Source organism: Ascaphus truei, chromosome 2 (genome assembly GCF_040206685.1).
Source record: "Ascaphus truei isolate aAscTru1 chromosome 2, aAscTru1.hap1, whole genome shotgun sequence".
Taxonomy (NCBI): Eukaryota; Metazoa; Chordata; class Amphibia; order Anura; family Ascaphidae; genus Ascaphus; species Ascaphus truei.
Genome location: NC_134484.1, coordinates 490,042,803 through 490,059,167, shown reverse-complemented (window position 1 = coordinate 490,059,167; position 16,365 = coordinate 490,042,803). Strand labels below are relative to the sequence as shown.

General features: G+C 46.4%; 1 protein-coding gene across 1 annotated transcript in view; it reads left to right on the top strand.

Moving 5' to 3' along the window:
• LOC142488446 (uncharacterized) overlaps positions 1-4,105 on the top strand; it is a 38,639-nt gene extending 34,534 nt beyond the window's left edge. The window contains exon 5 of the mRNA XM_075588967.1: positions 1,970-4,105. Coding sequence (XP_075445082.1) covers positions 1,970-3,399 — 1,430 coding nt within the window. The 3' untranslated portion in view covers positions 3,400-4,105. The remainder of the gene's footprint in view (positions 1-1,969) is intronic.
• Positions 4,106-16,365: the final 12,260 nt, after the last annotated feature.

Here is a 16,365-nt window from a genome sequence, read left to right as displayed (position 1 = left end):
GTGGGCAGGTAAATGGCAAATGAGGTTTAATACAGATAAATGTAAGGTTATGCATTTGGGATGCAAGAATAAAAAGGCGACTTACAAATTAAATGGAGATATATTGGGGGAATCCTTGATGGAGAAGGATTTAGGAGTGCTTGTAGACAGCAGGCTTAGCAATAGTGCCCAATGTCATGCAGTAGCTGCAAAGGCAAACAAGATCTTATCTTGCATCAAACGGGCAATGGATGGAAGGGAAGTAAACATAATTATGCCCCTTTACAAAGCATTAGTAAGACCACACCTTGAATATGGAGTACAATTTTGGGCACCAATCCTAAGAAAAGACATTATGGAACTAGAGAGAGTGCAGAGAAGAGCCACCAAATGAATAAAGGGGATGGACATTCTAACTTATGAGGAGAGGCTAGCTAAATTATATTTATTTACATTAGAAAAGAGGCGTCTTAGAGGGGATATGATAACTATATACAAATATATTCAGGGACAATACAAGGAGCTTTCAAAAGAACTATTCATCCCACGGGCAGTACAAAGGACTCGGGGCCATCCCTTAAGGTTGGAGGAAAGGAAATTTCACCAGCAACAAAGGAAAGGGTTCTTTACAGTAAGGGCAGTTAAAATGTGGAATTCATTACCCATGGAGACTGTGATGGCAGATACAATAGATTTGTTCAAAAAAAGGTTGGACATCTTTTTAGATGGGAAAGGTATACAGGGATATACCAAATAAGTATACATGGGAAGGATGTTGATCCAGGGATTAATCCGATTGCCAATTCTTGGAGTCAGGAAGGAATTCATTTTTCCCCTTAATGGGGTTTTTTGTTTGCCTTCCTCTGGATCAATAAGTAAGTATAGATATAGAATAAATTATATGTTGTCTAAATTTAGCATAGGTTGAACTTGATGGACGTACGTCTTTTTTCAACCTCATCTACTATGTAACTATGTAACTATAACTTTCTCACTGCCTACGTTAACTACAACCATGGTTTCCATGGCAGCTATGTGGGGTGATTCGTCTTCCCAGAGAACTAGTCTCCTACTACTGATTAAAACAGTAAAAAGCTGACTACATGAGAAAATGTATTTTAGCAAAAGCTGACTACATGATTTTAGCTAGCAAATGCAGACAAAATGGATGATTTAACACAAATGCAGCTTCTGGCCTTCTCTACTGTCCCCAACACTCATATCACAACACCCACAACACACACAATCACAACCAACATACACACACACCACACACAATCACAACAAACACAGACAACACACATCACACACTCAATTACAACCAACACAGACAACACACATTCATATCACAACCAACACAGACACAACACACACTCAATCACAGCACACACACTCGTATCACAACACACTTCCCCCCACCCCCCAGGTGAAAGTACTACTACTGTGCTGCATGCTCTGGTACCCCACTCTGCTGAACAATGGAGCAAGTAAACAGACAGGAAGAGAAGGAGGGCTTGTGTCTATGTGCAGAGAGAAGCCCCGCCGCCGCTGCAAGCACGCTGCTGGGAAGCAGCAGCACGGAGCTTGGAGATGCTTGTCTGCCCGTGCACTGCTCGGCCCGCCCCCAGGTTTCGCTGCACAGCCTGCGCCCCCCCCTAAATAATTTGGCGCCCCCCAGTTTGCGCACCGCTGTTCTAAGTAATGCAGTGTTTGATGGGGAGAAACTGAAAGTACACGTTATATATGTATCAAAATTATTTCACTGTGAGAGCTGCTACAAATAAATTTCAGGGTTTCGGGAACCACCACCACAGTCATTAGGGGCCACTGGATGTCCATGTGCTACAATTTTAAAACCCTGGGTGAAGAGAACATTTAGTTAATTAAGTATCGGTAAATTCTTCAGTGTTTTGGATTTGTAATTTGCTTTCAGCAATTTGATTTACAGATTGAAAACATTTATTCTGTCTTTTTTGTTTACTTCTGTTAGAGAACGGCCTGAATGAGGAACAAAACTTGAGCTCTGAGCCATCCAGAAGCTGTCTGACTCCACGCAGCCCAGAAGTGCCAAAAAACATTGATTCCTGCCATATTTTAGACACGTGCAAGGAACCAGTGCCACATGATGGTGAATTTACAGACATTGTACAGCACACAGCAGAGACGGACTCTGAATATGGGTCCAGCAAAAGGTATGCGAGAGATTTAAGAAGAAGCCGTGGTGCTCAGCCTTTTCTCTGTGAGTGTGACAAAAGCTTCTCACTGGACAGGGATCTGCTCACACACCTTTGTGTCCCCGCTAGAGAGCAAACCTTTACATGTACAGATGGTGGGAGCAGTTTCTCACTGAAAGGGAAACTTCTTCCACACCAGATGATTCAGACAGCAGTGACTCCGTTTACTTGTACTGTGTGTGGGAAACAGTTAAGTACTAAGAGGAACGTCCACAATCACCAGAGGATTCATACAGGGGAGAAACCATTCACATGTGCAGAGTGTAGTAAAAGCTTTTCTCAGAAGACAGATCTCCTCAACCATGAGCGGATTCATACAGGGGAGAAACCATTCACATGTTCAGAGTGTGGGAAAAAATTCAGAATTAAGCGCAGCCTGCTCAGACACCTGGACATGCATACAGGGGAGAGACCATTCATATGTACAGAGTGTAGTAAAAGCTTTTCTCAGAAGGCGGATCTCCTCGACCATAAGCGGATTCATACAGGGGAGAAACCATTCACATGTTCAGAGTGTGGGAAACAATTCAGAGTTAAGGGAAAGCTCCTCATTCACCAGAGAATTCATACAGGGGAGAAACCATTCACATGTGCATTGTGTAGTAAAAGCTTTTCTCATAAGACAGTGCTCCTCAACCATGAGTGGATTCATACAGGGGAGAAACCATTCACATGTACAGAGTGTGGGAAACAATTCCCACTTAAGAGCAGTCTCCTCATACACCAGAGGATTCATACAGGGGAGAAACCATTCACATGTACAGAGTGTGGGAAACAATTCAATATTAATAGCAACCTCCTCAGACACCAGAGGATTCATACAGGAGATAAATCATTCACATGTGCAGAGTGTGGGAAACAATTCCCACTTAAAAGCAGTCTCCTCAGACATCAGAGGATTCATACAGGAGAAAAACCATTCACATGTACAGAGTGTGGGAAACAATTCAGTATTAATAGCAACCTCCTCAGACACCAGATGATTCATACAGGAGGGAAACCATTCACATGTACAAAGTGTAGTAAAAGCTTTTCTCTGAAGAAGTACCTCCTCAAACATGTGCGCATTCATACAGGGGAGAAACTATTCACATGTACAGAGTGTGGGAAAAGCTTTTCTCAAAAGAGCCACCTCCTCACCCACCACAGAATTCATACACGGGAGAAACCATTTCCATGTTCATAGTGTGGGGAAAGCTTTTCACAGAAGATCAGCCTCCTTACACACATTAGGATTCATACATGTGATAAAATATGTGATTGATTGTTCAATGTAGGGTTGGGCAATATACCAGTAGCATAGTAATACTGCAGTAATAAAAATGGACGGTAACGCAATACTTGCCATTACTTCTTGCCATGGCATTCCTATCAGCAGCTGCAGAGTGGGGGTGGGTCTGGCAGAAAGGCGTCGGGACTGTGTCAGAGAGGGGACTGAGTGTGGGTCTGGTAGAGAGAGTGGAGTGGGAACGAGTCTGGGAGCTCCTTGACTTTCACATGCTGCAGCTATAAGGAATCCTCCTGCTGGTAATCTCACCCCTCCATATTAACCACTTCCCCTATGCCATGCCTCTTACCCCTTCCCTTCCACCATGACTCAACCCCTTTCTCTCCTCCCCCGTATTTCTCTCGGCTCTCACCCGTGCCTCTTGACCCCCTCTTCCCCTATGCCCATTAACCCACCCCCCACTATGCCCTATTAATGTGTACAGGAGAAGGGGGTAGAAGGAGTAATAGTAAATGGTGAAGAAAGGGGCTTTAGTGTGGCTGTAGTTTTATTCTAATATTTTCATTGAAACATTTTTTATTCTTAAAATTAAAATATAAAATGTATTTGCTTTTTTACATTTTATTAAGAATGAAATGCATTTGTATAAGAAATATGTTTCACAATAAATGACCTTGAACATTTTGAGGACTTTTGCTTTTTTGCTTTCTATTGGGTGTTAATATATTGCTGAAAATTGTTATCACGATAAATTACTTAATACGCTTATGGTGGGAAGTTTTTTGTTATTGTCTAACCGTAATTCAGGGTGTTGGAAACAATTCAGTACAAAGTGTGACCTCCTGTCACACCCAAGTATTTACATGGGAGAAACCATTTGCTTGTTCAGTGTGGGAAATAATTCAGTGTTAAGGGTCACCTCTTCCGATCTTGAATGATGTCTCACAACATGTGAAAACAAGCACAAAAGACAATCATAGTGCAACACTGCTAAATAAATGAACAAACATAACAAAATAAATAAAAATAAAAAAATAATAAAATAAACACAAAAACTACACAAACAACAAACAAAGAATAGCTGAAAATGTTGGTACAATTTAATAAAAAATATATAGATAAATGACAAACAATTGTCTAAATGACAAAGAACACAGGCTATGGAGCTCTCATCTGGTAGGTGCAAAATTGGACTCCTACTCACGACAGGGCAGATGATATAGGAGTCCAGTTTTGCACCTACCGGATGAGAGCTCCATAGCCTGTGTTCTTTGTCCTCGTCCTCTAGTGTCTCCCCTAAATCTGACTCCCACTGTCTCATGTAACTGAGTCTTGTGGTCGTCTGAGTCTCAGGACAGATCACTTCCTTGTACATTCTAGAGGTTAGTCCCCGCGTGTCCGTATCTCTAGAACACAGCTGCTCAAAATTTGTTCTTGCTGGTCTAATTGTTAATTTGTTATAAAAATCTCGGATCTGGAGGTATCTAAAGAATATCTTGTTTGGGATATCCTTTGTGGATTTAATTTGCTCATAGGTTTTTATATGTATCCTCCCCTCCAGATCCTTTAATCTTGTGATACCTGCCTGTGTCCAAATTAACAAATTACCGCTATTCAACCCTGGAGCGAAGTCCGTGTTGAGTCATTAGGGAGTGTTTGGAAGTGAGGTTACAACTGTTTTTAGTAGCCTCCCAGACCTTCAAGGAATTGGCCATGGCCTGAAGCGGAACCCCCATTTTGTTGGAGCTTCCCTTAGGGAGCCAAATCAGATTATGCAGCTCAACCGGTGCATCACAGCTTTTCTCTAGTTCCACCCACCGCCTCTTGTTCGGATATGTGTGCCACTGGATAATTTGTCTTAATTGTGCCGCTTTATAATAAGATAACAAGCAAGGTACCACTAGTCCCCCTTTGGAAGCCTCTTTAAGATACCTTTTGCAATTCGTGGGCTTTTTTTATTCCAAATGAATTTCATAATGTTAGACTGTAGGGAGAGGATGTCGCAAAAACGTTGGGAAGAGATGTGAGGGGCCTCGACAGTGTTAAAATCACATTATCAGCGTACAGATCCACTTTATGTGTCTGCTCTCCAACCGCGATTCCTCCTATATCAGGGTTTCGTCTAATGTGCGCTGCTAGGGGCTCAATGCAGAGGGCAAACAGCAAGGGGGACAAAGGGCAACCCTGCCTCGTTCCACTACGGATGCTAAATTGTTCCGAAGGGAAGCCCTGGTGTTGTACCCGTGCCGTCGGGCCCTCATACAAAGCTTGTATGGCATTTAGTAGGCGTCCCTCGAAACCAAATGCCTTCATTGTCTCTTAAGTAGGGCCAGTCTATTCTATCGAAGGCTTTTTCTGCGTCTAGACTTAATACCATGGACTGGATGTTTTTTTTGATTGGCCAGATCAATCAAGTCTATAATCCTCCTGGTATTGTCCGCTGCCTGCCTTCGATAAACCCTACCTGATCTGGATGGACTAACCCGGGAAGGACGCTACCCATTCTGTTTGCTATAAGTTTGGAGAATATTTTAATATCAGAATTGATCAGAGAAATGGGCCGGTAGCACTTGCAGTCTGCCCGGTCCTTACCGGGTTTATGGATCAGGGAGATTGAAGCCTGTAGCATTTGTGTTGGGAAGGAGGCCCCTTTTGGTAATCACTTTAATGCTATATTTCACTTAATAATATACAGCATTAGCACTGTATACACGTATTTTTTTATTTTTTCACTTTGAATAAATGAATAATACTAAAGTGCCCAGTGTAGAGGGAGAGGGGGGTTGGCCTGGTATTAAAGGGGTTGCACCCCATATGGCCACCCCCTGACCTCACCAGGGAGGCAAGGGGTTAACTGGACTGCGGTCCAAGAATGTGGCTTACACCTTGTCTTCTCAGGAAAATGTATGTTGCCCTGTTCCCATGTTTCATTATAATCCTGTATTTTAATGTTTTAAAGTGCATTTCTGTATCCCCAGTTCTGGAGAGTTGATATTTGGCCAATGTGTGGAGTCACTGTAGGCATTAAGAACTGGCAAATTTCGACCCACTGAGCCCACCAGAATGGACTTATTAATATGTGTAGATATTAAAGTATATATTTATGGTATTTTGGATCTGCTCTGAAAATGCAGACTCCATCTGCTATGCTAATAGGTCATGAAGGGCAGCCGGATGATTGAGCATAAGCACTGTGATCAAAAGTTAACTGCCCTGATTGTTTACACTAGGAACCAAGTACTAATCAACAGACTCTGCCACTCTAATTGTTACCTGAGGGCGGAGAATCATCAAACTGGAGTGGTTTGTAAGTGTTATGTCTACACCTACAAACAATGAAGATCCTATCAGATACTTCATTTGGTAGACTGGTCGTCGCTCCTGATTTAATTATGGGGCTACAGAAATAAGACCCTCAGAGTCCCAGTACACATGGGCTACCTAGCTGGGGGGCATGGGTTAATCTGTGTCTCCACGTTAGGGACTGGATACAGATAATTGTTCACCAATAGTCTATTCAATGTTAAGAATAGGGTTACACAGGTATATAAACTGGGTCAACCCTACAGTTTTTAGTTGTGCTTCTGATTCCACCTGGAATGTCACCGGATTGCTGGAGAATTGCTAGCTGATACTTCTCCATCCCCAACCCTAAGTAAGTGTTACCTTCTTGCCTGTTAATTGTACTATATTGCTGTGTTCACCTTTTTAAGGAATAAATATATTTTATTATATCTAAGCCTCGTTCAGTTCAACCCAGATATTTGGTGTTCGTTATATCTTGTCATAAGCTACCGTGACAAGCTCTATAATTAACTGGTGGCAAGCGGTGGGATTGAACTGAACCTGTATTACAGTGTACTGCGGGACCCTGTAATATAGTGGGAACTCGAGAGTAATTGCGAGTTCCTGGGACTAAAGTTATTGAACACACAGTAGTGCAACAGTTAACACAAGTTGTAACACCACCTCACTGCTGCGACTGAACCATGAGCGAGGCTGAAGGCTCATCCAACATGAGGACCCGAGCTCAGCTGAAGGACAAGTGCCGTGAATATGGACTGCCCTATGAGAACCAGGAGGTCGCAGACATGATTGACGCAATCGGTGACTATGAAGCCCGGCTTGCAGAGCCTCAGGATACGGCTCAGCTTGCCCTTATACAGCCACCCGGAGATCAGGGAAGGAACCCAGTGCTGGGGCGGCGGAATCTCGGGGAGGGAATGAGTGCACCTCCCGGGAGCAGTGCAACAGGAGGGGTACTGGTTGCTGCGGCTACCAGTCCGTTCACCCCTGAAATGTTGGCACTGATTACTGTGTGGGGTGACAGAGGGACACCGGAGGAGCGGCTGCAATCACTATGTCAGTGAACAGACCCGCTTATTGCCCCCCTGTCCAACCCAACCAAGATGAACTCAAACTGGATCAGCACAGTCTCACCAAGTTTGTGGAAAGTACTGATCAGATCGACAGTTTTCTAAAGAACTTTTAGACACAGTGTCGGTGGTACAAAGTGCTTCCCCAGCATAGGGTTGCACGTTTGGACCCCTTACTGTCTGGCTTGGCTAAGCAGACGATGATGGCGCTTCCAGATGAGTATGCTTATGACTATGACCACCTGAAAGAACTGTTATTGTTTCAGTATGGTTTTAGCCCTGAAGCCTACCGGGGTAAATTCCGGCAGGAAGAGAGGCAGCCCCAGGAGTCCTATGTTACCTACGTGACCCGCATGGCTTTGTACGGGATACGCTGGGTGGAGGGCTATGAGGCACGGACTTACCAATGCCTGCTGGACCTCATCTTTCAGGAGCAGCTCATGGAGCAGTGCCTGCTGGCAGTGAGGGCTTGGGTGTACGACAAGAAGCCCAAGACTTACCAGGAGGCGGCGAGGCTTGCAGATGACTATGTGGCCAGCCGAGCCCTGATGACCACCAAAACAGTAGCCAAGGCGGCGGTGGCGGCGGCACCGGACAGAAAATCTGCCAATACCCCCCAATGGACTCAGAGGCCGCCTGCAGGCAGCAGTCCACCGAAGGCGGGGGAGCTCCGGCACGAGCGCCGGTGCTACAACTGCAACCGCCCTGGTCACATCAGACCAGATTGCCCGGAACCCCTGCATTCCGGCGGACCCCATCAGGAGCACCGCACCCCAGCTGCGAAGCTGGTAGCTCACATGCGGGTGGCTTCCACCAAAGACTCTGGACCGGTCATGGAATCAACTCCCAGCGAGACGTCCCATGCCACACCTGTCCCGGTTTCATCGGTGCCTACAGCCATGAGCGAAGGACATCTCAGCGCGGACCTGCAGCGGACGGACGGCCGGAGCAGACATCTCATCCCGGTCACAGTCGGTGACCGGCAAGCATTCAGCTTGCTGGATTCAGGAGCTGCAGTGACCCTGGTCCGACCTGATATGGTCCGGCCAGAGGAATTGCTCCCAGGCCCTGGGATACAGATCACTGAGGCTGACGGAGAGCCACGTTTCCTGCAAGTGGCCAGAATCATTTTGAATTGGGGGGAAGGCCAGGGTGTGCGGGAGGTGGGGGTTTTACCCGGTTTGGATGCTGAAGTTCTTCTTGGCCACGATCTGGGTCCGATGACCTGCACCTATGACCAAGTGCCCAAACCCGCTGCAGTGGCGGCGGTTACCCGGAGCCAGACAGTGGCAATGGCGGCGGCGCCAATCCCCCAGCCTTTGGGACCAACGTTAGCAGAGGGCGCAGAGGAGCCCGGGGAGGTAAGCCAGGATCAGTTGCAACCACAGACTGACTTACTGTTTCCCCTCACCCTTCCCCATTCTCCGGACAATGACATGACTGGGGGGTGGCCAGAATTAGGAGCCCAGTTTAGGGAGGCAGTGAAAACAGACCCTTCCACCGGCCGGCATGAGACTTCAGGCGTCCGAATCTCAGGCAGGGGAAGGCACTGACCACTGCCTGTGGGATAAGGGACTCCTGTATAGAGAAGAAGGGAACCCAGGGATAGAGGAGGGATTGAACGGTAAGCGACAGCTAGTAGTGCCCCAGCGGTACCGACAGCAACTGTTATGGGTAGCTCACTCTATTCCATTAGCGGGACATCAGGGGGTCAACAGAACGCGAGCCCAGTTATTATAGCGTTACTACTGGCCGGGGGCATCTCGAGATGTGGGCACTTTCTGCCGCTCTTGGGATGCCTGCCAGCGAGTGGGTAAGGCGGGCGACCGTGTGAAGGCACCCCTGAAACCCCTACCGATAATAGGGGAACCCTTCCAGAAAGTAGCGGTGGACCTTGTAAGGACCCCTTATGATTCCTAGCAGGGCAGGGAAGCGCTACATCCTCACGGTGGTGGATTTTGCAACCCGGTACCCTGAGGCGGTAGCGCTTGGCACCATAGATGCCAAGACAGTGGCAGCAGCTTTGCTGAACATTTTTTCTAGGGTAGGTTTCCCTAGTGAGGTCCTAACCGATCAGGGGTCGCAGTTCATGAGTGAACTGTTACATTGTCTCTGGGATGCATGCGGTGTACAGCACCGGCGCACTACCCCTTACCATCCCTAGACAAATGGATTATGTGAGAGGTTTAACGGTACCCTGAAGCAGATGCTTCGGACTTTTATAGAGGCGGAGGGGAAAGACTGGGAGATTCATTTACAGCACTTGCTGTTTGCCTACCGAGAGGTACCGCAGGAATCTACAGGCTTCTCCTCCTTCGAGCTACTATATGGCCGCAGGGTACGTGGACCTCTGGACCTATTCCATGAGGGATGGGAAGGGGAGGCTACTGCTACTGATGCTTCAGTGATCCAGTATGTAGTAGATCTCCGAGACCGGTTAGAGATGCTCATGGGGGTGGCCCAGGACCACCTCAGGGCCGCTCAGACCAGGCAGAAGCAATGGTATGACCGGAATGCCCGTAGCAAGGAATTCATCCAAGGACAGCAGGTGCTTGTTCTCAAACCCACTCGGGAGAACAAGTTGATGGCTGCCTGGTCGGGACCGTACACAGTTATCCGAAAGGTGAATGAGTACAACTACGTTGTACAGGTAGAGCCTGAGAGGCATAAGACATATCACGTCAATATGCTGAAAGAATACAGAGCACCGAGTATGGGAGCAGTAATGGCCATTTGTAGCCCACTGCTGGAAGATCCGGCGAGCAATGCTCTGCCTGATCTCCTAGGGGAGGCTAGGCAGGGAAACACTGTGGAACAGGTAGAGATGGGGGCACAGTTGAGTGCTAGGCAGCAGGTAGAAGCCAGGGACATTCTAGCTAAGTTTAGGGCCCTCTTCACTGACATGCCAGGGACCACACATCTCACAAAACACCCAGTGTACACAGGGGATCTGCAGCCTCTGCATAAGCACGCTTATAGAGTGTCAGCAGAGGTCAAGACCAGTATGGAGAGGGAGATAGAGGAGATGCTGACCCTACGGGTAATTACTCCGTCCCAGAGTCCTTGGGAAAGCCCGGTAGTTCTAGTCCATACGAAGGACAAGACCACCCGGTTTTGTGTGGACTACTGCTTGCTCAAGGCTAGGATGGTGTCAGATGCCTATCCCATGCCCCGCATGGATGAGTTACTAGATGAACTCGCGGGGCAAAGTATCTGACCACCATGGATTTGAGCAAAGGCTATTGGCAAATCCCACTGACCCTGGAGGCTAGGGAGAAGTCAGCATTCATCACTCCAAGTGGATTCTATGAGTTTTTAGTGATGCCATTTGGGATGAAAAATGCCCCGGCTACCTTCCAACGCCTGGTCAATAGGTTACTTGAAGGGATGCAGAGCTATGCCAGGGCTTACTTAGATGACATTGCTGTCTTTAGTAATTCCTGGGACTCCCATTTAGGACATGTAGCTGCGGTGCTAGATAGGATCAGGGAGGCTGGGCTTACCTTGAAACCCACTAAGTGTATGGTAGGGATGGCAGAGGTCATGTACTTAGGGCACAGATTGGGTGGAGGGCATCTCAAACCAGAGCCAGCTAAGGTAGAAGCCATAGTTCAGTGGCCTGTTCTAAAAACCAAGAAACATGTTGTAACAGGGGAGTTATCCCTGTTCAGTTAATGTGCTTCTAATCCAGCAGTGTGGTGGTTAACTGCTGGTAGTCAATTAACAAACACCACCTGCCTGATTATATTGCTTATATAAGCCTGTCCTATTGAGACAGGAAGTGAGATTCCTTAGCTCACGTGTGAGCTGAACTTTGGAGACAGAGCAGAGGTTCTTGAGTCTCCCAGGAGAGACTGACCAAGAGAACACAGATCTCTGGAGCTGACAACTAAGACTTCTAAACCTGGATGCTGACATTTTCTGTGCACACACGGGTGCGGTTTCAGGAGAGCAGAGAATCTTCCCCTAAAGCAGCCAGCTAACAGATACGACTTTTATTAACAAGACTTTTTATATCTGTTCATTTCATGCTATATGTTTGGGGCTGGGAGACATGCTTATCTAAGGGAGTTGTGAATTGCATAGTATTTAACTAGAAATACTCCTAAGTGAATAGAAGCTTGTTTCCCCCTTGTTTGGAGGGTTTCCTGATGTTAAGGAAAAGGCTTAATAAAGCCTTGTTATAATTTCACCTTACAAAAGTCTCCAATTGTGTACCTCTGTGAGCGTCCGTCTACATATGGTGTCCGAAGTGGGACGAGAGGTGTCTTTGAAGTTAAAAAGGACCGGAGATTTTTTATGTGAAATTTTTTTTATGCTTTTTGCCTACAAACAGACTGAGCAACTTAAAAAAAAAAAAAATCTCATGCAGCAGAGATCAGAGTTAAAGTGATACACACCACTGAAACTTACACTGCACTGAAACTTACAAGACCACAGATGGACTCTTTTCCCCAATCCCAAGAGGAGAGAGAGAGACTGCTGAAGCAGGTAAACCTTTATTTGCCTATCACAAAGTGTAATATGGTCATTGAAATAGGGGTTTTGCCTTCTAGCCATAGTCAGGGTTCAAGAAGTGAGTCAGCCCTTAAAAAGGGATAGGTGTTGGTTGTTTTCAAAAGTTTCGCTGAAGCAGTGAATACAGATGGTGACCCACAAGCGGTAATGATTTTGCAAATAAAGGTGGCCACACCGCATAGGACTACCAGCTGTGAATGGAGTATATGCAGAAAAGTGTGAAAATTGATGTAAGACTGTGCTGAAGCAGGGACATTTTTAGCAAATAAATGCTGAGTGTAAAATTGCCCTACAGGGGAAAAGGGGATTGCTGAACTGTGTAAAAGGTATTCCAAAGCCAATTGCTGAGTGTTGAGTCACCCTGCCGGGAGTGAATGAAATATTCCACTGCAAAGAATGTTTTTTTCTGCAAGTAAAAAAAAGTCTGCCTATATATCTTGGGAGCGAAACAGACACCCAAAGTGTGAAGTGTGAATGCCATAATACCCAAAGATGAGACTGAAAATTACTGCACTCAAGCAGAAAACCAAATTCTGTTGCTGAAGCGGAGGCATTTTACCTAGCAAGTAAATGGTGTAAAGCAAACAGAAGTTTTTACCTAGCAACTACACATTTAGCATACCTAATGAGAGATTAACCTAGCAAGTAAATGGTGTAAAGCAAATAGACGTTTTACCTAGTAACTGCACATCCTGCACTTCCTGTATACCTGATGAGAAAAAATGCATGCACAGCACTGCTGATATTGTGGAACTTACCCAAGAAAGAAAAAGTCTACAGAGATGCCTGTGAGAGCTACGACCTCTACAAGCAAAATATGCCCACCTGTAGGACTACCACAATTGGGGGTTCTAGCAAATACAGTGGCAACAGCTGCAATAGCGCCTCCTGAGGTCAGGAAGAAAATTACACCTGATAGCCTAAAAATGGAGGACAAGATGCAGCGTTCCTGTAATGAACCCTACCCCACGGAAGAGTGGCCCTTCCAGTCCAATAAAGAGGAACACATCTCTTACGGGGAACCCGAACCGAGTCACATCCACAAAACACCCCAAGAATGGTGTGGGTGCCTGAACTCGGCATGAACAGAAAAGACCGCCCTCTATGATGACGAATATGGTCGACAAGAGAAAGAGCGAGAGCAGCAGATCACCCAATATTTCTGTCAGCTAAAGCAACTGCAAGAAAAGCCTGGCATATATAATGAAGCTGCTAAAGTATCAAATAAAGAAGGAGACCCCAGTATTCCGGATGGAACGGAGTCATCCAAAACAAAAAAGCGGAAAAAGAAAAGCGGTTCTTCACTTACCGTGGAAGGAACAGACACGTCCACAGATCCTGTGGAGGAAAAGGGGGACCGAGTTGCCCTGCAGCCTAGAGAAAATTGAGAATTCGTCCCACGGTTAACCGAATATCCAGAGGGCCCAAGGCAGAAGTCGTGTATCCCAAAGAAGTGTCTGTCCGGTGCCAACAGTGAGGAACCCTCAACCAACCATCCCCGGGAAGTGGAGCCGGAACCAGTGAGTGACGATCCCTTGACCAGCCCTGAAGATGCCCTGAAAAATGCCAGGCATGACTGTGATATGCTCCGTGAACAATTGAAACAAAAGGAAGATGGTTACACAGAGCTACAGAAAAATAACGTGAGGCTACAAAAAGATGTGATCACAATTTACTCTTTAGCCAGGACAGAATTGGACGATTTCAAGACTGAGCTAGATACTGCAAATGCTACTATTTCTGCCATGGATGAAAAGCAGAGCCAATCTGATAAAATGGTGGCTACGCTAAAGCGGATGTATGAGGAGGCACTGAAGCAGATGACAGTCTTCCAGCAAGAGGTTCACACTCTTCGCATAGAGCTGAATGCCTCACAACAGGAGGTCAACAGTGTCCGGATAGAGGTGGACGTATCTCAGAAAGAGGGTCAGGCACTCCGCAGAGCACTGGATGCCTCACATCATGAGACCAACAGCTGCCGCACAGACCTGGAAGTTTCCAGAAAGGAACTGCACAGTCTCACTGAGGAGCTGGACATTTCAAGGGACGCAGAGCACCGACTGCAGAACCAACTGCAAGGTCTGCGTACACACCTCCAATATGCTGAGGAGAAGCAGCAAACGCTGCAGGAAAAAAAACTGCAGGCTGCTAAAGAGGTACAAGCGCTGCAGGAACGTCTGAATACCCAGTACGTCCCCACAGAGCAGTATGAGGAGCTAAAGGCCACGCTGCATGTCTTCAGAGCATCATTGGAGGCGGAGCTTCGATACCAGGTGACTCTGTATGAGAGGGAGCGTGAGAAGGCTCAGAAACTGGATCAAGAGCTGGAGAGACAGAGACTGTTTCATTCCCTTGAGTCAGTACACCAAGGAGAAAACAGACGCAGCGACAAAAATGACAGAGCTCCAGAATATGAAGGAGACACTGATACAGACTCAGAGAAAGCAAAGTGCGCAGATAAATTCCCTGAGAAGAGACTTGCAAGACGCACTCAAAAAACAGGGATCTCTCGCGGATGAGATTACAGTCCTACAAGGACAAGTATTGACCCAGACTAAGTGTCAGTATCCAACGGCCACAAAAACCCATGAAGACAAGGGTACAGTGACAGCTGGGAATACCTCTCGTCTGAAAGACAAGGTTGCAAAATTTGAACCACCTAAACAAGCACTAGCAAAACCTTCAGCCACCCAACAGGCAACAAAAGAAGGTACACATGCTGAATCAAAACCAGAAGAATCCTTAGCTGATGAAGCTGAAAAGATGGGACATTCTCTGGAAGTGGGTGTGGAATTGCAACTTAATCTCAAAGAGGCTGAACTAGCAACCCCATTGAGTGGGAAAAGGGCAGAGAGACAGCTTCAAGAGCAGAAAACTCAAAGGGCTATTTTTAAACGCTCTGCGACTGCTGCCATACAGTTTGCCTACAATAAGACGAACACCCAACGCGAGGGAAATCTCATGACCGCGCACGTAGCAAAAAGACTATACTTAGAAAAAGTCCTCCTTGAGTGACTGAGGAGTGCTGATCTCAAGCACCTTCGGGAGGAGACAAAAATAAACTGGAGAAAGGGCTCCAATCCCAGCGGGACAGAGGGTTCTCTTCCTCCATCCACTCTCATTCAAGTCACAGAAAGATCTCGAATGAGAGTGGAAGGATCGGCTTTGGTCGTGGTAAGCCCGAGCTTCCCACAAACAGGGGAGGTATGTAACAGGGGAGTTATCCCTGTTCAGGTAATGTGCCTCTAATCCAGCAGTGTGGTTGTTAACTGCTGATAGTCAATTAACAAACACCACCTGCCTGATTAGATTGCTTACAAAAGCCTGTCCTTTTGAGACAGGAAGTGAGACTCCTTAGCTCACGTGTGAGCTGAACTTTGGAGACAGAGCAGAGGTTCTTGAGTCTCCAAGGAGAGACTGACCAAGAGAACACAGATCTCTGGAGCTGACAACTAAGACTTCTAAACCTGGATGCTGACATTTTCTTTGCACACACAGGTGCGGTTTCAGGAGAGCAGAGAAGCTTCCCCTAAAGCAGCCAGCTAACAGATAAGACTTTTATTAACAAGACTTTTTATATCTGTTCATTTCATGCTATGTGTTTGGGGCTGGGAGGCATGCTTATTTAAGGGAGTTGTGAATTGCATAGTATTTCACTAGAAATACTCCTAAGTGAATAGAAGCTTTGTTTCCCCCTTGTTTGGAGGGTTTCCTGATGTTAAGGAAAAGGCACAATAAAGCCTTGTTATAATTTCACCTTACAAAAGTCTCCAATTGTGTACCTCTGTGAGCGTCCGTCTACACAGGTCATGGCATTTTTGGGCACCGCAGGGTACTATAGGAAGTTTGTCCCACAGTACAGCGCCGTGGCCAAACCCTGACTGATTTGACTAAGAAGCAACTGCCTGTGCTTATCACCTGGACTCCTGCCTGTGAAACAGCTTTCCATGAACTGAAAACTGCGCTTGCTGGGTCCCCCATACTGGCTGACCCAGACTATACCAAACATTTCCTTATACAGACTGATGCC